Source organism: Carassius carassius, chromosome 7 (assembly GCF_963082965.1).
Source record: "Carassius carassius chromosome 7, fCarCar2.1, whole genome shotgun sequence".
Classification (NCBI taxonomy): Eukaryota; Metazoa; Chordata; class Actinopteri; order Cypriniformes; family Cyprinidae; genus Carassius; species Carassius carassius.
Genome location: NC_081761.1, coordinates 38,283,644 through 38,308,444, shown reverse-complemented (window position 1 = coordinate 38,308,444; position 24,801 = coordinate 38,283,644). Strand labels below are relative to the sequence as shown.

Sequence of the window (24,801 nt, the reverse complement as noted above, 5' to 3'; positions counted from 1 at the left end):
TTCTTTACATTACTTATGAATTCTGAGTAAACTGTACTTTTTAAAGGCCTATCTTATTGTAATTATGTCAATAATTAGTCAATATCAAGTCAATATCAAGTATTTCCTGTTACTAACAAGACTGGCTGCAGCCTGGCGCTTCCCATCTCATGCCGAGGCGTGTCCAACGGTTCATAGGGTCAAAAACAAAATACGAAATCGCAAATTATTTTCCAGATGGAGTCACGGAGTCAAGTTTGTGATTTCTGGATGTTATTGTTGTGTCACTGATGTTAATGCACAATTGATGAAACCTCATTTAAAACTACATTAGTGTTGGTTGACATTTGTCAGCGAATAGCTAATTTTTTTTTTTTTTTCATGCCATCACTGAGGAAACTAAACATCTAGAAGTTTATTAGGCCATGGCTTTGTTTCTTTTATTGCTGAAAAAAAGGCATGTTCAATAATAAAAAAAAAATGGATCAGTGTAATGTTGCAGTTGTATGAATGTATTTTACACAGCTCTATTAATTGAAAGACATTTTGAAACAGAGTTTCAGGAACTAAAAGTTAAGTTGGGTCAGATAGAATATACAATTTAGTTGAATTGGTAATGGAGTAAGTAATGCTTCCAAGCTGAGTTAAATAAATGGGTGGCAAATTATTGTTTAAACTAAGTATCTTCAGTTACTATAACACGGTTATTAAAACGTTCAACTTAAATGTTCTATTCCATTATATTATGGGCTTAAGTACATTGAACGTATTACACTTCACTTATTCAACTAATGCTTCATTACTTAAAACTTTTAAGGCAATGAGTTACCTTGTTTTTTTTGTAAAGTAGATTCTACTTATCCAGGTTTACAGTGAAGTCATACACGCCTGGAATAACATTGGGAGAATAAATTATTCCTAGCCTTTATTATCTCATATTTGCATTACATTGACATATATTTGCTAAACAGACTAACCAATCAAACACAGTAGGACAAATAAATATAAAATAACTATATAGAAAATAATGTTCAGCTGGCAGCTCATAATTGTATTTTCAGCAGTAGTCCACCTAATGTGTCTCATGGCATTGAACAAACTGAACAGATGTCAGAGACACACCTTCATAATGAACATGAATGTCATGTATTAGCACAAAACATTACCTAGTGAGAAGTCCATTATTAAATTGATTTGCATTTTTGTAGCCTATGATATCCTGAATTTTGTTTGTTTTTTATTATTTGTTGAGCACACAATATCAAGCATTGTGTGGCTGATGTGCAGTTTTGTTTAGTAAATGTCTCTGTACAATCACAATATATGCCTCCACACATGTGCTGTTTACATTTATGCATTTAGCAAACATTTTTATTTAAAGTGACTTCAAGCTAACGTTATTTTTACCTAACATGTGTTCCCTGGGAATTGAACCCACAACCTTTTGCACTGATATCACAATGCTCTACCACTGAGCCACAGGAACACACTAATACCTGCATCTAAACAATGAAACCAGGCTGGTCTGAGACACACCCTCAAAATGGCACGACTTTCCTGAACGTGTGTTCCTGCGAGTAAGTTGAGCTGCTGGAGCTGTGAAATCTCGGAGCAGATAAACAGACCTTTATTGCTTCACCCGAGTTTTCTAACAACCCACAAGAATAAAATAAAAGAGAAGATGCCTCGATCTGAACAAACCAGGAAAACTCTCTCCGATTACAGGAAAAGTCTCCAGGATCTAAAAAAGTCCTATGAAGCAAGTGAAGGTAAGGGAAGACAGATGTGTTGTGTGTGGATGTAAATGTAAGGTTCATTTGCGTATAGAGTAATTTTCTGTTTTCAAAATAGGCTTCAAGGAATTAGATTACTGAAAAATGAAGCAACACATTATATCCAGTCTTTCAACTCCTGTCATCACATAACCTGTTCTGTAAAGACGGTAAACCCGATAGATTTATCAAGGTAGAAAGACAGCCTACTGTTTTGCAAGAGGAAAATCCACCCACAGGAACTACGTCAGAGGGACATAAACAGAACATCATCTACTCGAACCCCTAAAACTAGTCACACTACTTGAATATCAATTCAGCCTAAATTTTGTATGGGACAATTTTATATATGTGTTATATTATATTAGTGAATGTTAGTGTTATTATTAATGTATTATCCTGTACATATTATATATATATATATATATATATATATATATATATATATAAACTGTGCTACATGTACTGTGTAAGGGTAGCCGAGATTTGCCATAGCAATTGCATACAGCATATATACATATACATACATACATACATACATATATATATATATATATATATATATATATATATATATATATATATATATATATATATATATATATATATATATATATATATATATATATTATACTGAGTATTTAAAATGTTGTTCCTTTCCAGAGCCTGAGAAACAACAGTTATGGGAGATTATCAAGGATGAATTGCAGGACGTCCTGAAGAAATACTCTTTAAACTTCTCAAAAGAACAAATGAAGGTAAATAAAAATATTCTGACGATGGTATTATTTTATTCTCACTTCCATGCAGAAACATAACAGTCTATAGTTATGTTGTCAACAGTATTCATTTAGTAGATAATTATTTGTTATCTTTATACTGAAATGCCAAGTCATCACATTATGTCAGTGTGCATATTTAGTGATTTGGGGGCACCAGGCAAAATCTATGGGGCCCTATACATTTGCACACATTTACCTAGATCCACCTTGAGGTGTTTTGTGTGATGCTTGGTGCTGCACAATGGTGCCCAAAAGTTACACCCAATAGTGTCCAATGTTTCTAAATTTTTTATGTATGTGTTATAATGGCTTACTTTCATGTTGTAGACCAAGAAAAATCATTTGATTTACAGTTGAGATATGGGTTTTCACAGAAGCAAAATAAATTCTTAAATGATAAACTTCACAATCGAGGCTTTAAATCATTTTTTAAGAAAGGGATGAGTCAGAAGTATAAATTATCATATAAATTATAAAAGGGGGTTGTGGGTGGATTCTTGCACTGGTCTGAACAAAAACTGCAGATGGGATTAATGAAAATGCACATTCCTCTGCCAGCAGGAGCACTTTTGGAACGTCACAAATAATGTGGTTTTCCTGGTGATAGCTATAAACAAAGCAGTGCTCATAAACACTACTTCATCAGATAAAATGAAAATGCCATTGAAACTTTTCTGGAGACAGTTAATTCCATTCAGAAACTATATATATATATATATATATATATATATATATATATATATATATATATATATATATATAGAAAAAAAATACCCCACAGATCATTTATCATTTCAAAAAATCCCTATTTTGAGTGAAAGCAGAAACAGAACTTTTTTTTCGTGCCTGTCTCTTTAAATGCAAATGAGCTGCTGATCCCTGCCCTCTTTTGCAGAATAGAACAAAGGGTCCTGGCTGCAGCCTGTCATGATGACATAGCTGGATCAGATCCTATATGTATTGGATGTTTGATGCATCTGTGCAGTATTGGATTTATCATGCATGCGCAAACTGAGACTGTCAGTGAAGCTAGTATTTAATGTAAATAGAGTGGGGGATCTATGATGTCACTCTGGAGGTGGATCGGCTGTTACCTCGACAAAAAGCCTATAGGATTTTAAAAAAATAAGCTCTGTGTTCAACCATAGTTCATGAAACGTACACGTTTTGTCCATCAAGATAATCTTCACGAAGTAATATAACTTTGATGAATTTTGAAGCCTAAATAAAAGCACCAGAATTTAAAAGCTAAACTCAGGCTACAATTGATCTACAGCACCACGGGCGCTCGACTTCAGCGTCACCACCTCCACGCTTCGCAAAACTTTTTCTAACTTATTTTTAATGTGTTCACTGAAAAGGATTTACTCTGTATATGAATTTTAATTCACACTACATGAACCTTTTCATATAAATTTGAATAAATACAAAACTAGATCCAAACTAAAACTGAAATGATACATTAATAATAAACAGTATAGTGAATAAATGAAATAATCATAACTAGAGTGAGCGAGTTTTTGGATATGGTCAGATTAAACTTATTTTAGTGAATAAAGTACCACATTTCAGCTTTGTTAGGCTAGGAAAGTTACACAAAATGTTGATAAACTGAGAGAAATTAACTCTGCTGGGAGTACATGTGAGACCACACTCAAATTAAAATCTGACTTTAAAATTGTAGGGGTCAAGAGCCCAACTAAAGCAAACACTGACCACTATAATGGTGACACCATTAAAATAGTGATTTTCGTCTTTGTTGATTCTGCATGTTAACATCAGGTCTCGTCAATAATGGTCAATCATTCATCAATTAATCACTTAATTATCTCATTAACTTTAACTCAGCTTCAGTGTTAATTTAACACTCCTATTTTAACACTTTCACACTCTTGAGTGTTGTCTCACATGAACTCCCAGCAGAGTTAATTTCACTCTGGATTTTTTGCTGTGTAGGAAATCCTCAATCTATGCTTTCTAACATCTTCATGTGGCCGTAAACATTTACATTTTATGTGGCTTTAAGCGCTATACATAGCTAAAGTTACTTTCACCATGACTAAGCCATTAAATGTGGTGTTTACATGGAAATTCGTAATATGATTTTACCTTACAAAGCCAGATTCTCCGCATCAGTAGGAAAGTGATAAAACGAGCATCTTCAATCTTTAGACTTGTGTTCCATTACAAAAAAAAAACATTGTCGACCAACAATATAAAATACTGGAAACAATAAATTAGTTATACTACAATTAATTGTATTACAAATTATACTACTACTGGAAAACACTGTAAATTGATCAACTGTTTGGAGTGATGACATTCATGCCTCTGACATCGCTCACAGTCCCATTTAGCAACTTGCTATAAATCATCTTTTAAAGAAACACAACAATTAAAAAAAGTCACGAGTGGGGCGTAAGCAGTCTGTTTTATGTCGTAGAATATAAATAAAAATCATTTAGTTCAATTTGGAAACGTTCACTACAGTTATAAACTGAAAACCTCCCCTCTGCTCCATACAGGAGTTGACTGACAAAACCATGCTGAAGGATTTGCTGCTCAACAGATCCTGAGCTCATTGACAAACTCATTGACAAATATCTGATTTTGTAAGATGTGCTCCCTTTATGCAGAGTGAGCATGATTGCAAATATGAAAGTGAAAATTGAACAGCAAGGTGTCATTCAAAAGCGATTTCAAAAGCGGAATACATGTGTTGTAGAAGCAGGATTAAAAAACTGACTAGAGCAGATTTCTGTTTCTGAATGAACCAGATCAGCCAATGCATCATTGGAAATCAGTTGAGCGAATGATTAAATGACTCACTCATAAACCCAGCTAACAGGGAATATCCTCAGAACTTCGTACATTGAGTCACAAATTAATTTTAGTGAGATAAACCAGGGATTTATTTTTTTTTTATTTTTAATCCTGTAGATCTTCAATGACCCCATTCATGGACACATGGAGCTGCACCCACTGCTGGTGAAGATCATTGACACTCCTCAGTTTCAGAGACTCAGACACATCAAACAGCTGGGAGGAACATATCTAGTGTATCCGGGTGCTTCTCACAATCGCTTTGAACACTCACTTGGGTGAGACTGAATTCATAATTAAATATTCAAAATAAAAAATTAAATAATATAAAAAAGGTAAGGCATGCTCTTCCATGTGATGAATAACAGTCACATGACATGCAAGCAAAAAAAAAAAAAACAATATTAATCTTTTTGTTAGATTCAGTGCTTTCGATTTTGTTAAGGTAAAGTCACGCGGGTGTGTGTGTGTGTGTGTGTGTGTGTGTGTGTGTGTGTGTGTTTGTGTTTGTGTTTTAGTGTGGCACATTTAGCAGGACGTCTGGTAAAAGTTCTTCACAACAATCAGCCAGAGCTCAAAATTACCAAACAGGATTTCCTGTGTGTTCAGATCGCTGGTCTGTGTCACGACTTGGGTGAGTAGTGCTAATACTTATTTATGAACTATTTATACTGGAATCTTCATCTCTTGTTATTTTTAACATTTTGTTATTTTCTCCCAAAGTGTTGTTCAAAAGTTAATTAATACTAACAATATATTTAATTTAATACTATTTTTGTATTTGTAATGGTGTCCATTTCACCCAAACCTTCGTAAACTTCAGCAGAGATTTATGTTGACCTTAGCTACACAGGACAGTAATAAGTACAGTAATAGTTATTACTGATCGTTTTGTGATATTTGAAACAAAATGGACACAGAGTTTAGTGGCCCAAAACTAGAATCCTGTTTAGTCTATACATTTGAAAAACAAGAAGATACGGCAAGTTTCAAACGGTGATTACTTTTAGAGATCATGTGCAAAATGGACATAAAGACACATAAGACAGAAAAAGAAACATAAGACTGTAAAACATGCATTTTCTTTTTCTCTTTCTTTTTTTAGGTCATGGTCCGTTTTCTCATGTATTTGATGGTCTGGTTATTCCAGAAGCCAAAAAAATAAAAAAATTAAGAGGTAAGTGGCTAATCTAATCAGAAGAATCTGTGGACAGGTTTCCTCTCAAATAATTTTTACATTTCGACATGTAGAACTGTTGTAAATGTATGTCTTGTAAATATTACTGGAAAAGTTTGTAATAAACTTAAATCAAATATAATGTAAAATATGACTTTCAACCTGAGAGCTGATTCTTTTTCTTAGGGCTGCATGATGACATCCCTGAAAACTGGAAGGTAAGCGCAAACACACTGCTCATGCAGCCAACGCAACTGGTTGTGTACTACATGTATTCATGATGCCATCTATGTTTCTGTATTTACTGCAGCATGAGCAGATGTCAGTCCAGATGTTCGATGACATTGTGAGGAGTCTGAAGGCTGAGAATGAAGACGTGTTGAAAGAACATGGACTGGATAATAGAGACATCACCTTCATTAAAGAGTTAATCGAAGGGGCAAAAACTTCAGAGGTACAGACTGATATTGTTTATGGTGTGTTAATAAAATCGACAGTTCAGTAGAATGAAGTCTGAACCGCTCTTCTTTTCAGTGGAGATACGAGGGCAGAGATGAAGACAAATCCTTCCTGTATGAGATTGTGGCAAATAAACAGAATGGCATCGATGTGGACAAATGGGACTATTTTGCACGGTAAATATTAGACATTTTGCACAGATGCAAGGGCTTTTGATGTCATGTGACTAATGTCTCTGGATCTGCAGGTAAATGGCAATACTGATTGGCTGAATCACTAGTGATTATTCTGAGATGTGACGTCACAAATGCCAGACAAATATAAAACCATTACTCACTTTAAGAGCCTAAAAAAAACCTGAGAAAATATCTTCTATGGTGTAATCATTTTAGTAATGTATATATATTCACAGCTGTACTTCAACCATGTCTTATTGTCTTGTCAATATTGGTCAAGGTAAAATCTTTTTATTTCGTATTTAAAGTTTTTATTTAACCTTTTGTTATTTAATAGGCACCCATGAAATGACAAAAACATAAACAAGCTGTGATAAAGATGATCCTATTATTTATGCATCCACTGTGTTTTCATATTGAATATTTATTTGACAGAGACTGTCATCACCTGGGCATTCGAAACAGTTTTGACCATCAGCGTCTGCTGAAGTTTGCTCGAGTCTGTGAAGTGAACGAAAGAAATCACATCTGCTTCAGAGACAAGGTACCTCATACAATCATCACACATTATTTCAAACCAAACACACCCACTCTGTGTATGGCATATGACGGTAGGGCTGCACGATTATGACAGAAATCATATTTGTTGATTATTCCCTTGAAATAGTAATTGTGATTATTGATTACAATTATCACAATTTACATTGAATGATGAAACTGCATGCCATAATTTTAGATGAAAATAAACAATATGAAAACACTCTAACTGAATTTTTTAGTGCATTTCTATAGTATTAAGCCTCAAATGTCAACTATACATCGGATTCGTTTCTTCTTAAAATTATAAACAAGTAAAAATATTGTAATATTATATATTATAGTGGTATTCTAATGTTATACTAAAACTAAATGGTAAATAATGGGAAAAGCCCTTAAGATAACATGTAGAAAGAAAAAAATGCATCTTAAGCATGCAGAAAAACATAAGTGGACTTCGAAAGATTAATTGCCGCTTTGACCGATTAATTGCAGATTAAGTACTAACCTGATTCCAAAAAAGTTGGGACACTGTAGAAATTGTGAGTAAAAACAGAATGGAATAATTTACAAATCTCATAAATTTATATTTTATTCACAATAGAATATAGATAACATATAAAATATTGAAAGTGAGACATTTTGAAATATCATGCCAAATATTGGCTCATTTTGGATTACATGAGAGCTACATATTCCAAAAAAGTTGGGACAAGGCCATGTTTACCACTGTGTGGCATCCCCTCTTCTTTTTATAACAGTCTGCAAACGTCTGTGGACCGAGAAGACAAGTTGCTCAAGTTTAGGAATAGGAATGTTGTCCCATTCTTGTCTAATACAGGCTTCTAGTTGCTCATCTGTCTTAGGTCTTCTTTGTTGCATCTTCCTTTTTATGATGTGCTAAATTTTTTCTATGGGTGAAAGATCTGGACTGCAGGCTGGCCATTTCAGTTCCCGGATCCTTCTTCTACGCAGCCATCATGTTGTAATCGATGCAGTATGTAGTCTGACATTGTCATGTTGGAAAATGCAAGGTCTTCCCTGAGAGGGACAATGTCTGTATGGGAGCATATGTGGATCTAGAACTTGGATATACCTTTCAGCATTGTTGGTGCCTTTCCAGATGTGTAAGCTGCCCATGCTACACGCACTCATGCAACCCCATACCATCAGAGATGCAGGCTTCTGAACTGAGCGCTGATAACAAGTTGGTTTGTCATTGTCCTCTTTAGTCCGGATGACATGGCGTCCCAGTATTCCAAAAATAACTTCATTTTTGATTCGTCTGACCACAGAACAGTTTTCCACTTTGCCACAGTCCATTTTAAATATGTTACGTGAAAGATAAGCAGATGAAAGTTGACAGTACCCTCCCCCTTAGGAACGGCTACGCGTTCACAGACGATCCTACCTGTCCATTGTAATCATCGATAAGGGAGTGATCCAGGATGTCCCTAGCAGGTACCCAACTTCTCTCCTCCGGGCCGTAACCTTCCCAGTCCACCAAGTATTTGAATCCACGTCCCCTCCATCTCGAGTACGGAATATGGTTCAGCGAATATGTTGGTTCCCCGTGTGAATGAAACACGGGTTTAATCTTTGATACATGGAAGGCGAGATTAATCTTCCTGTACGTTGGAAGAAGTTTGAGTTGGACTGCCACCAAACTAATGATCTTGGTGACAGGAAAAAGGCCAATACATTTTGGAGCTAACTTGTTAGATATGGAGCGGAGCAGAATGTTTTTGGTAGAAAGCCACACTTTTTGACCCACAACTTATACGGGAGGCTTTGACCGGTGGTAATCGGTCTGGACCTTGGTGTGCTCCACCACCTGAAGAAGAGTCTCACAGGCTCTACTCCAAGTGTGGCGGCACCTCTGGATGAAGGCATGGGCAGAGAGGAACCCGACATCGAATTCCAGACTGGAAAAAATAGGTGGCTGGTAACCTAAGCTACATTCAAACAGAGAAAGGCCCGTGGATTACACTGTTATGAGCGTACTCAACCATAGAGAGTTGCTGACTCCAGGAGGAAGGGTTCTTGGATATCAAACAGCGCAACACTCTCTCCAAATCTTGGTTGGCTCTCTCGGTTTGGCCATTGCTTTGGGGATGGAACCCAGAAAAGATAGACTGATAGTTACACCCAATAACTTACAAAACTCCTGCCAAAATTTGGACACAAATTGGGGTCCTCTGTCGGAAACCATGTCCATCGGGAGGGCATATAGCCGAAAGACGGGATCTATGACAGTTACCGCTGTCTCCTTGGCAGATGGTAATTTGGGCAAGGGAATAAAATTAGCCGCCTTTGAGAACCGGTCCACTACGGTCAAAACAACCATTTTCCAAGCCAAAAACAAAATTATGAATGTCATGAGCCATCAATGGCCACCAGAATAGTTGCTTGACAAAAAACTGGTGCGATTAACTCCTGGATGACACGCAACATTGGAAAAAAGGCCGCCACTGAATGAAGTCAGACCTTAACCCCTCCGGCACAAATAATCTATTCGGTGGCCAACTGGGTGGAGGCGTTACCCCTTCGGCCGTTCTGACCCTCGATTCGACCACCCATGTCAGAGTGGAGACCACTAATGTTCTGGTAAAATACACTCGGGAGTAGATGGGCGTTCGGAAGGATCAAAAATATGTGACAAAGAATCGGTTTGACATTTTTGGAATCCGGGCGGTACGAAAGAGAAAAATCAAATCATCCGAAAAAAAGTGCACACCGAGCCTGCCACTTAAGTCTTTTAGCAGACCTGATATATTCCAGGTTTTTATGATCCGTCCAAATGATAAAAGGTACCCCCGACCCTTCTAACCAATGACAGCATTCTTCCAACACTAATTTGACTACCAACAACTCTCTGTTCCCAATATCATAATTACATTTGGCGGGTGATAAACGATGGGGAAAAAAATGCACAGGGATGCATCTTGTCATCTGTAGAAGAACGTTGAGATAGAACTGCCCCTTCTATACCTCTGACGCATCGACCTCCACCATGAACTGACGTGAAGGATCAGGGGCTATGAGAATGGGGGCTGAAATGAAGCGGCTCTTAAATTTAGCGAATACAGCCTCATCTGTATCAGACCACCTGAACGTCATTCTGGGGGAGGTCAAGGCAGTCAGAGGAGCTGCTAGTTGGCTGAAATTGCGCATGAAACTCAGATAAAAATTGGCAAACCCCAGAAAACTTTTTAGGGCCTTATGGGAATCTGGACTTGGCCAATCTACCACAGCCTTAACCATGTCAGGATCCATATGTACTCCCTCAGACGAGATGATGTATCCTATAAAAGAAACAGACTGTGCATGAAAATCGCATTTCTCCGCCTTGACAAAAATACAAATCTCTAGCAGCCTCTGAAGCACTCGTCTGACATGCTGAAAGTGTTCCTGGAGAGAAGATGAAAAAATCAATATGTCATCCAGGTAGACATATATGAAATGATCTACCATGTCTCTCAACACGTCATTCACGAGTGCCTGGAAAACTGCTGGGGAGTTGGAAAGCCCGAACGGCATAACCAAATATTAAAAATGCCCTCTGGGGGTGTTAAAAGTGGTTTTCCATTCATCCCCCTTCCGAATGTGAACCAAATGATAAGCGTTACGTAAATCCAATTTTATGAAAATGGATGCTCCCTGCAACCCCTCGAAAGCTGAAGACATCAACGGCAAAGGTTAGGTATGCTTTACCGTGATGTTGTCCAGTCCTAGTTAATCAATACAAGGTCGCAAGGAACCATCCTTCTTCCCCACAAAAAAGAACCCCGCCCCCGCTGGAGAAGATGAAGGTCGGAAGAACCCCGCTGCCAGAGAATCAGAAATATATTTCTCTATGGCCTCCCTCTCGGGAGCAGAAAGAGAGTAAAGCTTGCCTTTAAACGGAGACTTACCTGGCAATAAATATATAGCACAGTCATAGGGATGATGCGGAGGGAGAGAAGCAGCACGGGACTGAACACTTCCCTCAGATCCAGGAACTCCACGGCACTTTTGATAAGTCCACTGCCTTCTCCTGAAACACAGAAACAGAAGGACAAGCAGACACAAGATAAGACTCACAACACTGAGTGCTCCATTCTGAGTTTAAGTGCTGGTGCCAATCCACCCTGGGGTTGTGTTGAGTAAGCCAGGGGTGAACGAGAACTATAGGTGCCAGAGGGGAGTCCATGAGGAAAACCGTGATGGTGTCAGTGTGGTTGCCTGACGTGGTAAGGGTTATTGGACAGGTAGTAAGGGAGATACTGGGTAGTTTCTGTCCATTGAGCGCACTAACAGAGACCTGTCTGGTGAGTGGTGTGATGGGGAGTTGGAATTTCTGGGCGAAGTGAGTGTCCATGAAATTACCCTTGGCTCTGGAGTCCAGTAAAGCTTGGCAGGTGTGAGTGTGATTGGCCCATCTCAGTCTTACCGGAAGAAGAGTGGATTGTGAGAACTTCTCGGCGGAGATCCCACCCGATAGTAGACTATTCAATACTATCGGGCCTGCTCTTTTACTGGACATGAATGTAGGAAATGGCCCGTTCCTCCACAGTATAGACAAAGTCTTCCGGATCTCCCTACGTCCATGGGCTCAGGATCGGCGACGGGGCCAACCATGTCTCCCTCGCTGGTTGATTGGCCTTCAGCGCCTCGGATCTGCGGTTAGGATGAGTGCACCGCTCAAGGCGGTTGAGACAAGGATCTACATGCAACACCAGGTTGACAAGTCTGTTGAGACTCTGGGGGAGGTCCAAGATGTATATTTCCCTTTGGATACGGTCAACCAGCCCATACAAGAACATATCCTACTGCGCCTCTTCATTCCGTCTGCACTCTGCCGCCAACGTCCTGAACTAGATGGAATAGTCAGCTACCATATGATCACCTTGTCTTAGATCCGCGATGAGTCTGGCAGGGTCCTTGCCTGCTACCGCACGTTCGAGGACCCTCTTTATCTCGGTGGCGAGTGCCTGGAACGAGGTGCAGCATGGGTCCTTGTTCTCCCACACCGCCGTCCCCCATAGCACCGCCTGACCCGTGAGAAGGGTGAGTACAAACGCCACCATGGACTCTTCTCTCTCAAGGGTCCTGGGATGTAGGGAAAAGTGCATAGCTCTGATGAACGGGTAGGCACGGTTCAGGTTGGTTTCTCGGCTCCAGTAGTGTGGGGGGCGCAGTGGGATGACTCAGGAGTTGGAACTTTTGGGAGTTCGGACACCTGCGTCATAAGCGCTTGCAGAGCATGCCCCGTGGTGGAGATACTCTCCTGCTGCTGATCCATACGAGCAATACTGTGGTTGATGAAGTGAAGCGGAACTTGCTGCATCCATAATGATGGTCAGATCGTTCTGTTACGTGAAACATAAGCGGATGCAAGTCACAAGTAAAATAACTCTTTATTGAGAGAACAGCAAAGGTCTTCCTGTTGCAGCCAGCAGGAGAGTGGTGGCACAGGGACTTCAATGCGCAATCCAGTTGAGATGAGTGACGACAGTGAAGAAATCCCCGGATTGGTGAGTGTTGAGTCAGGTGTAGAATCCACAATGAGACTGGAAAAGGTACAGCTTGACACAACAAACTCAAACAGGAAACAACATGGGGAAACTCCAACAAAGATCTAACAAACATACGAAAGACAAGGCATTAAATAGGCTGGGGAAATTACATGCAGCCCACATCAAGATGCATAATGCCCACATCAAACAATCAGCGTAACGAGACACACACACACAAACACACAAAACTAGGATGAGACAGCGGCCAACTTGACGAAATGAGCCTAGGCCCAGAGAAAATGCCTGCGCTTCTGGATCATGTTTAGATATGGCTTCTTTTTTGACCTATAGAGTTATAGCGGGCAACGGCGAATGGCACGGTGGATTTTGTTCACCGACAATGTTTTCTGGTAGTATTCCTGAGCCCTTGTTGTGATTTCCATTACAGTAGCATTCCTGTATGTGATGCAGTGCCGTCGAAGGGCCCAAAGATCTCTGGCATCCAGTATGGTTTTCCGGCCTTGACCCTTACGCACAGAGATTGTTCCAAATTCTCTGAATCTTTGGATGATATTATTTACTGTAGATGATGATAACTTTACATTATTTGACATTTTTCTCTAAGAAACTCCTTTCTGATATTGCTCCACTATTTTTCTCTGCAGCATTGAGGGAATTGTAATTGCGATTAGAAATTGGATTAATTGTTCAGCCCTAGCAGAAGCTCTATTAATATATACAGAATTTGTTATAGTTAGATATCATGTCAGACATACTAATATGACTTTCAAATGAAGACTTTAAATTAAAGTATGTTTAAGTTAATTACATATCCTCCTGCTTTTCTAAACCTGTGATACCATGTTTCTATTGTTTTTGTCCATGCCATGAGTCAATGAGCTCCAGAATAACCCTTGAGCCCACTGACTTTCTTTTTTATAGACAAAAAACATTTCTGACACTATGATGTTTGTGTGTCTAACAGGAGGCTGATAATGTTTATGACATGTTTCGCACTCGATACACTCTCCATCGCCAGGCCTATCAGCACAAGATCTGCAACATCATTGAAGACATGTGAGTTTCTCTATCTGGACAGTGGTGATATCTGTGCTTCTGATTTAAAAATCTTGCATTTCTAATTTTTCCTTTCCAGGATATTACACAAATTAGTAACTGATTCCGCACCTTATACATGTTTGAAACACTAACTCAGATGTTTTTTTTTTCTGTGTTAGGTTTGCAGAAGCACTTGTACGAGCTGATCGTGATCTTCATGAAGGAAAACCTGAAGATATGCTGAAAATTTCTGAAGCCATAAACACTGCAGAGGACTACAGCAAACTCACAGGTCAGCAAAAACACAAAACACACATATACACACAAATCTATAAATTAAAGAAGTAAATATGTGCCCTATTATACCAACATAAACACATTTCCTCATTTAAAGACTTGTGGTAATGTGTCTCAGGACATACCATATAGGAAATAACAAATTTTATTGATGATAATAATGACTCTTCTGTTCTTCTGTCAGATGAGATTTTTGAGCAGATATCGTCCTCCACTTCTGATAATCTGAAGAAATCCAGAGACATCTTGAACAAGATCATCAGAAGAAAACTGCCAAAGTTTGTTGGAGAAGCTCGACTGACTGAGAACAGCATGTCAAAGGTTAGACAGAAGTGAAAAGCACACTGGCTTACAGTTTGATTAACCCTCTAGAACTGACAAGCCCTCTCGAATCTGAAAATTCAGGGAGAGCTGATGAAAACATGGAAGACAGCATTAGAGAAGTACAGACCTACAGACCTGACTGTTTCTCTAAACGCTGAAGATTTACCAGTTTATGTAAGTTATGTTCCAAACACTTCACATCTGCCTTCATATCTTCACAAACTAGCTATTTTATCTTACTCAGGTGGTTGATCTGGATCATGGAATGAAGGACAAAAACCCAATTGAAAAGGTCTTTTTCTACAGCAAGAGGAAACCCAACGAAGCCTCTCCCATTAAAGATTATCAGGTACTCGTGACACTTTAACTGTTTTATTTCAGAATTTTTAAGGGTGCAGTAGGAGATTTCAGAAAATGCTAACTTTAGCCTGATAGCACTAAAATCCATCATCGCACCCTCCCTGCAATCGCTGCCTAAAGCCACTTCCCCTAAGTGCATGAACACACACATAGACCCGATGACCAGAGAAACATTACAACAATATGTGACGAGAGCGGTATGATTTTTCTTGGTATAACTAAATCAAAAGAGCACAGACTACGCCACCCTGGGAATTGCACCCAAGGAAATATAAAAAGGACCCAGGTTCGGTGGTGCAGAGAAAGGACAGAGTCGCTACATCCAATGAATTAATGGTTTTATTTAAAAGGAAAAATATCCCACTAGCACCATTTGTTTGTAATATAAATAACTGGCAAGTTTATTATAACAATACACAATATATCAAATGTTAAAAGAACATTCCTCCAGACATCGCTGATTTTCAAGCACTGAATAACATTAAACCAAACAAAAATGTATGTACCGTCCCCACAAAATAAAACAAACAAGAAAAATTATTACTACAAATAGAATGTAACGGCAAGGCTTAAGCTCCCGTTAGGGGTGGCAAGCTAGCTGTAAACAATTGTGCTCTCAACCATTTATGTGTGCACGGCAAACTACATATGAAGAGGTGCTCAAACCCTGGTGCTCCAACCTCACAGCAAATGTGTTCACCCAGGTGACTAGCCTCCCCCTCGGCACACTCAGCCTTGACTCGAAACAAAGAAAAAGAAACAAAAAAAAGATTAGTAGGGAAGATACACATACAAGATAATCACATCAATCACAATTATGATGATTGATCAGATCAGGTGGTACACAGGTGATAAATAATCGGTCCAACCTCATTTGCAGTGAGGACCCCAAAATACTCGATGGATGATCGTTAGATAGACGCTAATATAGCACCACACGGCACTACGGCCCAAATCACACTGATCAGTCCAACTCAATTACAGAAATAGCAGTAACCCAAACCATAAAATTAAATCAAAAACACACAGCGACTATTAAAGTCATGAAAAACCTAACAAAATAATTATTCACGAAGGACAAAAGAATAAACTAGTCATAGAAAAACAGCAGCACGACCTGAATGAAATCACGTGGTACGCGGAAGACTGCAAAACAAAACATAACAATCAGACAAGGATCTACTCCAATCGTCAATACAAAACATTACTAAATCATACGTACCCCGCGAGAATCACACACACATCACGGATCACACATCACGATGTCCGGATGCACTCGCGAAATGTTCCTCTAAAACACACAATAACCCCCATTAAACTTGACTAACCCCATACAACCCACATCACAACAGATTGTGATCGCCGTCATACCTCAAAGCTTTCTATGAGTGCTCGACGCAACTCCCAGGGTAGGCAGACGAAACGGTTACAGCAATCCTTCAAAGATAAAAACAGTCTAAACACTTTAAAACCACACGAAACCGTGCATAACCTCCGTCGCTTACCTGGACTATAGTGAAACCGGAAGAGGGGCGGGTGTGACCAAGCCTACATTCTAGGGCTTCTTGTCTAACCATTTAAATACGCTGGCCCTGATTACCTCATCCACCCATTCCCATATAAGGGCAATGACGAACAGAAACAGGAAAGGGGAAATCCTCTGCTGCTACAAATACATCACAGTGTTTTCCATAGACTTGCACTCTATGTGTGGCGGCACTTTCCCTGGGGGAAATATATGTGTATATAATGTGGGGCTGCTCGATTATGGCAAAAATCATAATAACGATTAATTTGGTCAATATTGTAATCACGGTTATTTAACACAGTTATGAGTGGGTCATATGAACAAAAATTTATATGAGTGATTTATTCAAAATTATTGAAAATAATTAAACTGTCAGTAATAAAAAAGCAAAGGGCAAATACAGTAGAATAAATAGATACAAATGAAACAAACTGTTTCTCAATGTTTATTATTATTATTATTCTGTTGTTTTTATGCAAGTCTCAAGCAGTTTACAGCCTAGGCTACTACAGAAATTAATAATCAAATGTAAAATAAAACAGCATAGTTTTCACTGTAAGAACTTTTTTGTTTCTTAAACCTACAAAAACCCTTCACTCAAGAGCAGTGTGTGATTTTGAATGTGTCTTTTGTTGTTTGATAATAAAGCACACTGTCGCAGCAGGAAAATAGCCCGCTGTCACATTAAGAGCCGCACAGATCCAGTTTACCGTTACAAGCATATTTTCATTCTATATACTCAACTCTTTATGTTCAGTTATTTCATGACCGACAAAGGTATACGTGAATAACCATAAAGCGCAGCATTTTGAAAAATGTTTGCGTGTATTTGACCGTTTAGGCACGCACCTTGAGCTAAAAGATGACTTTACATGTCCGTGTTCTGTTCTGTCTCTGAGCGCATATATCTTCCTGAGGAGCAGATTAAATTCTCTTTCACTCTTTTATTAATAAATATACTTCAATAAATCAAGCACGACCCATTTTGCAAAAGTCAGGTTACATGATTTTACTGGTTTGCACGGGAAATTGTGCTTTAATGGAGGAACGAAAACTTTATAGTACAGTAAAAGTAGGGTAGACAGGGTAGGGTTGTAACACTTTTTTCTTCAACACCTAAAACTACCTTTGTTTTAGCTACACGTCTGAAACCTTTAGACAAAGTACCCACATTTGTCTACTACAAATGGCAACAATTTAAATTTCTTCAACTATATCACAGACTTTGTGAGATGATGACACAAGGTGGTCCTCTGTTACAACCTACCCCACCACTGGGGTAAGTTGTAACAGGTAGACAAAATGCACAAAAACTAAGGGTACTCCAAGTGATATACCACAACAACAGTTTTATTTTTAATGAATGGCTGCAATAATAAAATATGTGTGAATATGGGGAGTGTAGAGCATATTGTGCGTTTTTGTGCATGCATACGTGTGCATTTGTGTGCATGTCTCTACTTGCACATTCATATCGGTGTGTGTGTGTGTGTGTGTGTGTGTGAATAAGAGCAAATTAACATGAACATATTTACCCCCACTCCAAAGAATGAACAAATGAAATGCATTCTTTATCAGTCACTATGGTCACAAGAACAAACAAATGAAATGCATTCTTTATCAGTCACTATGGTGACAAAAATAACAAATGAAAGGCATTCTTTAGTCACAATGGTGACAAGAACAAACAAATTAAATCCATTGTTAATTAGAGTCACAATGGTGACAAATGAAATTGGTCAGGCCTGGAGTGCGTGCCTGGTGGGCCCATAAGCTACATAAAACACACTTGACCCAAACTTCTTTGGATCTTGAATTTCTAAATGGTTCCATGCAGACAACACAGAAATCTTCCTCTTCTGAAGAGGAGTTATCAGCCTTCACCCTTTTCCCGGCAGGTTTTTTTTTACCTTCTTGTTTTTGCTTTTGTCCCTCCCAAAGATTTTTTTCTGATGTTTTTCCCTTTTTCGACGCTCCACCTTTTCCAATGCCAGCTTCACTGGTGTATCAGTGAGAATTTCCAAGCGCCTCTTCTTTTACCCCTACCTGTCTCTTTCCTTGGGCCTGCTTTTGGAAATGGCCTAATGAGTTATGGACTGAACAACTGACCTATGATGGACCCCGAGGTGCTCAGCATCTCATCAGAGTGCAGGTGGACAGCATGAGTGGCTGGAGAGGAGCCGGGCGGCAGGTAAAGAGGAGAGGAGCCAGGCGGCAGGTTAGAGGTCTTCACGGGTCCAAAAATTCATGCCCAAACCCAAAAGAGACCATAATGTGCTACACCGAACCAACCCGGACCCGTCTATTATTTCAAAAGCTGGACTTGAACCCGCGCGAGAGATCACATCCGGCACTTTCCGCGCTTGCGCAGACTAAGCCAGAGCACACGTGCACGTCACATCAGGAAGCACTCGCGCCCTCAGATCACTTGCACGTGGTTGTGTACAAGAGGTAAAAACTATTGAAATACTGTTCGTTTTCTTACACAAACCGCTCGTTTCATGTCTTAGGTCATCAATGTGTACTTACGATGGGGAATTGTTTAATTTGGACTCCTCTGTGCATGCTCTTTGAGGTGGTGACCATAGACCTCCATTATATGAGTCACAGACAAGAACGGTTTGACCTTAAAAATATCAAAATGGGAAATACTTTGGAAACAAAGAAACCTACATCTTGGATGCCCTTGAGGTAAGCTAAAACATACCAAAATTTAATTTGAAAGTGAACCATCCCTTTAATCCACTTATTATTTCATCTTCAAACGTCCACTAGATGTCATGGTGACGGATGACAAATGCAACTTAGCACATGTACATTCTGACTCAAGTTAACTCGCATGATAACTTCGACTCTTTGCTCTTTTGAACTATAAAAGCGATTGCTCGTTCAGTGCCATGGCCGCTGACGTTATTTATTTGCTATCATCTCTGTGCTCTGCATGGAGTCTGAATCTGACCACTAAAACTGTAAGATTACAAGAGGGTTTATATATATTATTATGAAAATGGAAGGAAATGTAAAGTGCAGCTTGGCAGTCGAAGTCACTGCAGAAGGTCTGATTGCCATAGAAACATGACACGTGCTTGAGACTGCACATGCTCGCTAGCTGAATTAAACCTAAAATGTGTTTTTTAGCACAATTTGAGCATTAAATAAAACATTTATGTGACAGTTCACCTCAGATTTTGTTGCTGATTTGAAATATATTAAATATGAGTGTGTCAAGTCTGCAAGCTTTTTTAGATTTGAACTTTTATTTACTACTATTGCCGCGTTTCCACCGAAATTACCCGGAACATTTGTACCAGGAACTTTTTTCCCCAGGAACTATTTTCCCCCCAGACCTGTTGCTTTCTGCGTTTTCACCGCGGTGTAAAGTACCGGGAAGATTAAGCAAATAGACTGGTGACGTAGGTCTGCACGTGTTTCTCAATACAAAGTACGCTGATTTTGGAAGTGCATCCTCCGTAGTTCAGACTTTGTGAGTTCAACTCGGGAGTGTGATATCCGTCACGACGCAAATCCGATAATTCTGCAAACAGCATCGTGCTTGATAACATCAGTCAGCTGACTATGGCTACTGCAATTTTCCTCACTGTACATTTACAATAAAACAAAATAGGATATTAAATTCCACTGCTTCCTTTCATTTTCATATAAACATAATAACAGCTGCAGAAATGTACAAGTACAGAAATGACACTTAGCTACATAGTAGAAGCCTACATATATAAATAATAACTGCCAAGAAATACATAAAATAATAATTAGAAATAAAATATACTTCTATATTAAAAAATGATCTCATTCCCTACTGCACACAAAACCATGCATGGCAACAAACCATTTAATGATGGGTATCTGACTTAATTAAACAAACATAAAACATCTTGAAGTGTGCAACTGTGCATTCTGTGCAGTCAACATGCATTCAATTATATTTGCATGCGAGTTCATAATTATATTCAACATAAATGTTGTTGAAACCTTGCCCTAAAAAAATAGAAATTACATTTTAAATGCTAAATATGCAATGCAAAAAAAAACAAAAAAACATCAGCTTCCACTTGCATTAACTCTTAGTCTGCGCGTTCTGCTTCTAATGGCAGAGAGAGAGAAAGCGAGAGCGAGATCACTTTTTTTTTCTAATTGTACAAGTTGCAAGTTACAAAAAAAAAACACAAGCAGTGTCTAATAACGGTCGGTGTTCTCCTAGTCCGATGATTCCGATTGCACGGGTATTACACACAATGTTGAACAGACCCGGGACCTGAAGTAATAGATTCGGACCTGGACCTGGACCTGGACCTGGACCTGGACCCAGACCCGGCTGATCATTTAAAATATAGACTCAAACTCGTATGGATCCCGGGTCAATGGGTCTCGGGTGCACTGTGAAGACCTCTACGGCAGGTGAGCTGGAGAGGAGCCAGGCAGCAGGTAAGGAGGAGAGGAGCCAGGTGGCAGGTGAGATAGAGAGGAGCCAGGCGGCAGGTGAGCTGGAGAGGAGCCGGGCAACAGACGAGTTGGAGAGGAGCCGGGTGGCAGGTGAGATGGAGAGGAGTTCTGTTGAAGAGCCCCAGATGGATAAGGACAATCTGTGACTTGTGAAGGTGCAAAGTCACAGTCATGAAAAATGTTACAATTGTAAGGCCATATGCCTGTACAATGGAAGCCCACCTGTATGTTTTTCTGTGTTGCGACTGTAGGCAGGGCAATCCTAACAATGTCTGGAATGTCGTAAATACTGCCAAAATCTGTTCAAGGTGACATTGCAGATTGCGTTTTTTACTTTCTTAATCTAGTCCTGCCATTCCGTCAATTTCACTGGTTAAGGTAAGGTGTGGGGTAGGTTTAGGGGTTAGCATTTTTTTGTTGCATAGTTTAGGAAACACTTTAACTGACACAACCAATAAAAACTTCAGAATCAGTTGTGGGGCGGAGTTTGCACTGAAGTGGATTTGGGGAAAAATTTTGCATGCATGTCATGCACCTGTCTCTCAATGGGAAGAAGCCACGCCCTATTTTGGAGCTCCCACCCCATTTTGGAAATCCCACCCCTATTTGGAGATCTCCAGGCTGCAGTTATACCCTTCTCACCATTCTCGCTCTATCTGCATATCGTATGTGAACGTGCTGATGATATATCGTGTCTGCGCGTACCGGTGCACAGAGGTATGCAAATACATTTGTTGACAGGCAGGTAGGAAATCCAATCAAAATGCTCGGACCGAGCGTTGTGACGAGACTTTCATCTAGCATACATTCAGTCGGCATCTAGTCATAGTTTGGGCCATGGTCTGGTGTGGCGAGGTTGGAGTAGGTGTGGGGGAAAACGCAGCGAACATCGTGTGTTTTTGAATGACAAAAATTTCGTATTGCGAGTCATTGACGCCTACCGACCAGCAATGATACATTGCAAAATGAACTGCAATAGCGTATGATTGCCCTTATTTAATTAAAAACTGGGTCAATGACCCAACCAAATGTCGTTTCCAGACATATTTTGTTATCTGGTTGAATCTCCAGGTAAAAATGATAAGGCTAATTATATATTTATGCCACTTTCTGAAACAAACAAATGAATATTGAATAAGTGTTTCTTAGCAGATGCGTTTTCATGCGAGTAGTTAAGGTTCGACATTAGGCTACATAGTTTTGCTTAAGGTAGAATGATAAGGGTAATTATATATGCATGCCACAACCTTACACAGTTTTGATAACGTTAATAATGAACACAATGTTAACGTAGCCTACCTGTGATGAAATGCCGACTGTACACATACACATGCTTAGTCTTGGGATTTCACATCTTCCCTTGAGCATCCTCATGCCCTATTGCTTGTAGCCATTTTGTCCTTTCTGGTTCTGTATGTTTATTAGGAAGGATGTAGAACTTCAATTCATAATTTGTTCGTTTATTGGCGGTAGAGAAAGCGACACAGCAACTCTTCGGCATGATTGTCACGTGATGTACGGGGTGTTCCGGGGGGCGTTCCCAGACCAACAGTCTGTATGTATAGCAAAAACAAATTCTGAAGACAATCACCTATTGCACCTTTATGTATTTTTCCAAATGAGTGTGATAAGCTATGTTTCCATCCACATGTTTTTTATGCACATTTTGAAATATCACATAAAAAAAAGGAAAAATAAGGCTGGATGGAAATGGCAAGATAAAGTCTAAATATATGCATACAAAACACACATTTAAAAAAATATACATATATAAATAAGAACACATACATAAACTATAAAAGTGATTCAGTATAATGACCTCCAAGAACTGTTTTAATGACTGCGTTCTTAAACAGCAGTCGTCCACCTCCAAAAAGCATTATTTAATTAATTTATTTAAAAAAAATTATAAAAAAACAGTGACTTCTACTTCTGCAGTGAATTAGTCTTTTATTTGTGATGTTAGGCACCAATCTATAAGGAAGTGGCGATTTTGTTTTATGAAATATTAACATTTTGCGATATTCACAACTTTGGATTGAAACATCCCAAAAAAAAAAATAAGTAAATGAATAAACAAATAAATAATTGCAGACAGACTTGAACTTTGTATAAAATATTTTTGAAAACTGATTGTGTTACTTGTCTTATTTTCAGCTCTCCAGTTTCCTGCCAAATAGGTTTAATGAAGAGATGGTCAGAGTTTACTACAAACCATCTGATGATCAGGCAGCTGAAGATAAGAAGGAAGAGAAGAAGAAGTTGGAGGAGGCAGAGAAGTGCTTCCAGATGTGGTGTGGCTCCAATTTTGGAGTCAAATAGGCAGCTGAATAATTGACATATAAATATTTTCTGTTACTGTAACACAAAAATTATTTACTCAAAGAAATCATCTGCACGTTCAGTTAAAATCAGTTTTAAGGTAATGGTTTATAGTTATTGAATAATGCAATAATTTAATCTGAATTAATTTTTTTTTTTTTAACTCTGGTTGCAGACACGTTCATGTTGTTTTTTGTGCGTGTGTTGAGTTATGAGTTTTAAGATTGTGTAGGACTGATGAATGTGGAATTAATAAAAAAGGTTTAATTTATCTGTGTTGCATATTTATTTGCAAAAGGGAGCAGCAAGAAGTTATTAACAGAGAGTAAAACTTGGGTTTTCATATTTTAGGGGTCATATGATGCGATTTCAATTGTTCCTTTCTCTTTGGAGTGTTACATGAGGCGTTTCTCAATGTCAAGGATACTTCCTTGGCAGGACTGGTCCTTCCAAGTCACTTCCTTCAAAGGCTAGGAGAGACTCCTCTTTAGCATTCGGAGAACACGTAAATGGAACAGGCTAGCAAGTGCACATAATTGCGTCATTACGTCAGTGAAAAGGTCAGTTTGAATAATGCTGTGAATGGTATCGTTATATTACTTTGGACAACTTAACTAGTTATTTATAAAAGAAATGCCGATGACGCAACCAAGCTAACAATTGTAAAATGACAGGTCCGGTTCAGTTAACCATTTGTATTTGTATTTGTATAATTTACAATATCAATATGGTAGTAATTTGTACTGGCATTTAAACGTTAAACTTTACTTATATTTACTACAGTTATAACAAATGTTTGGTAACGTAAATAAAAACCGTTAATGCTCCGACTCCGCTAACGTTCGACATTTTTGAACAAGATAGCAAAGCTGCGCGCATAGGATTATGGGTGATTTGAGAGTGCGAAGAGCGCAAAGGATACACATATGCATCCTTTCCTGTGTATGGGATATTTTTCGAACGAAGGACTCAGTCCTTGTTTAAAATTCCGAGGATCCTCGACATTGGAACAGTCCTTCGACGGACGACGATGACGTAGCATCCTCGAAATACTGGCTTCCGAAGATCCTTCCTTGACATTGAGAAACACCTAAGGCCTTGGTGCATGAAGAAGATCTGTAAAGTTGAGTCAACCATGCCTACCTAAAATGGCTCATTCTAACACGCCCCCACATCTCTACATCACTATGTGGGAAGATTTGCATAATACCGCCCAAATGTTCACGCAAAGAAAGAAGGCTTTACTT

At 38.9% G+C, this 24,801-nt stretch overlaps 1 protein-coding gene across 1 annotated transcript; it reads left to right on the top strand.

Annotated features, from left to right (window-relative positions):
- The first annotated feature begins 1,543 nt into the window (after positions 1-1,543).
- Positions 1,544-23,696, top strand: LOC132144164 (deoxynucleoside triphosphate triphosphohydrolase SAMHD1-like). Its single transcript, XM_059554926.1, has 15 exons — positions 1,544-1,748; positions 2,415-2,509; positions 5,474-5,634; positions 5,875-5,990; positions 6,462-6,533; positions 6,720-6,751; positions 6,844-6,987; positions 7,068-7,168; positions 7,604-7,712; positions 14,189-14,280; positions 14,442-14,554; positions 14,744-14,880; positions 14,965-15,057; positions 15,128-15,232; positions 23,390-23,696. Exons 1-15 carry the CDS (start codon positions 1,661-1,663, stop codon positions 23,552-23,554), a joined length of 1,623 nt encoding a protein of 540 aa, XP_059410909.1. The 5' UTR covers positions 1,544-1,660; the 3' UTR covers positions 23,555-23,696.
- The last annotated feature ends 1,105 nt before the right edge of the window (positions 23,697-24,801 follow it).

Coding starts and splice junctions, on each gene's coding strand:
- LOC132144164 (XM_059554926.1), top strand. CDS start 1,661: ATGCCTCGATCTGAACAAACCAGGAAAACTCTCTCCGATTACAGGAAA. Junction 5,991..6,461: donor TGGTCTGTGTCACGACTTGG/GTGAGTAGTGCT, acceptor TTCTTTTTTTAG/GTCATGGTCCGTTTTCTCAT. Junction 14,881..14,964: donor CTGAGAACAGCATGTCAAAG/GTTAGACAGAAG, acceptor CTGAAAATTCAG/GGAGAGCTGATGAAAACATG.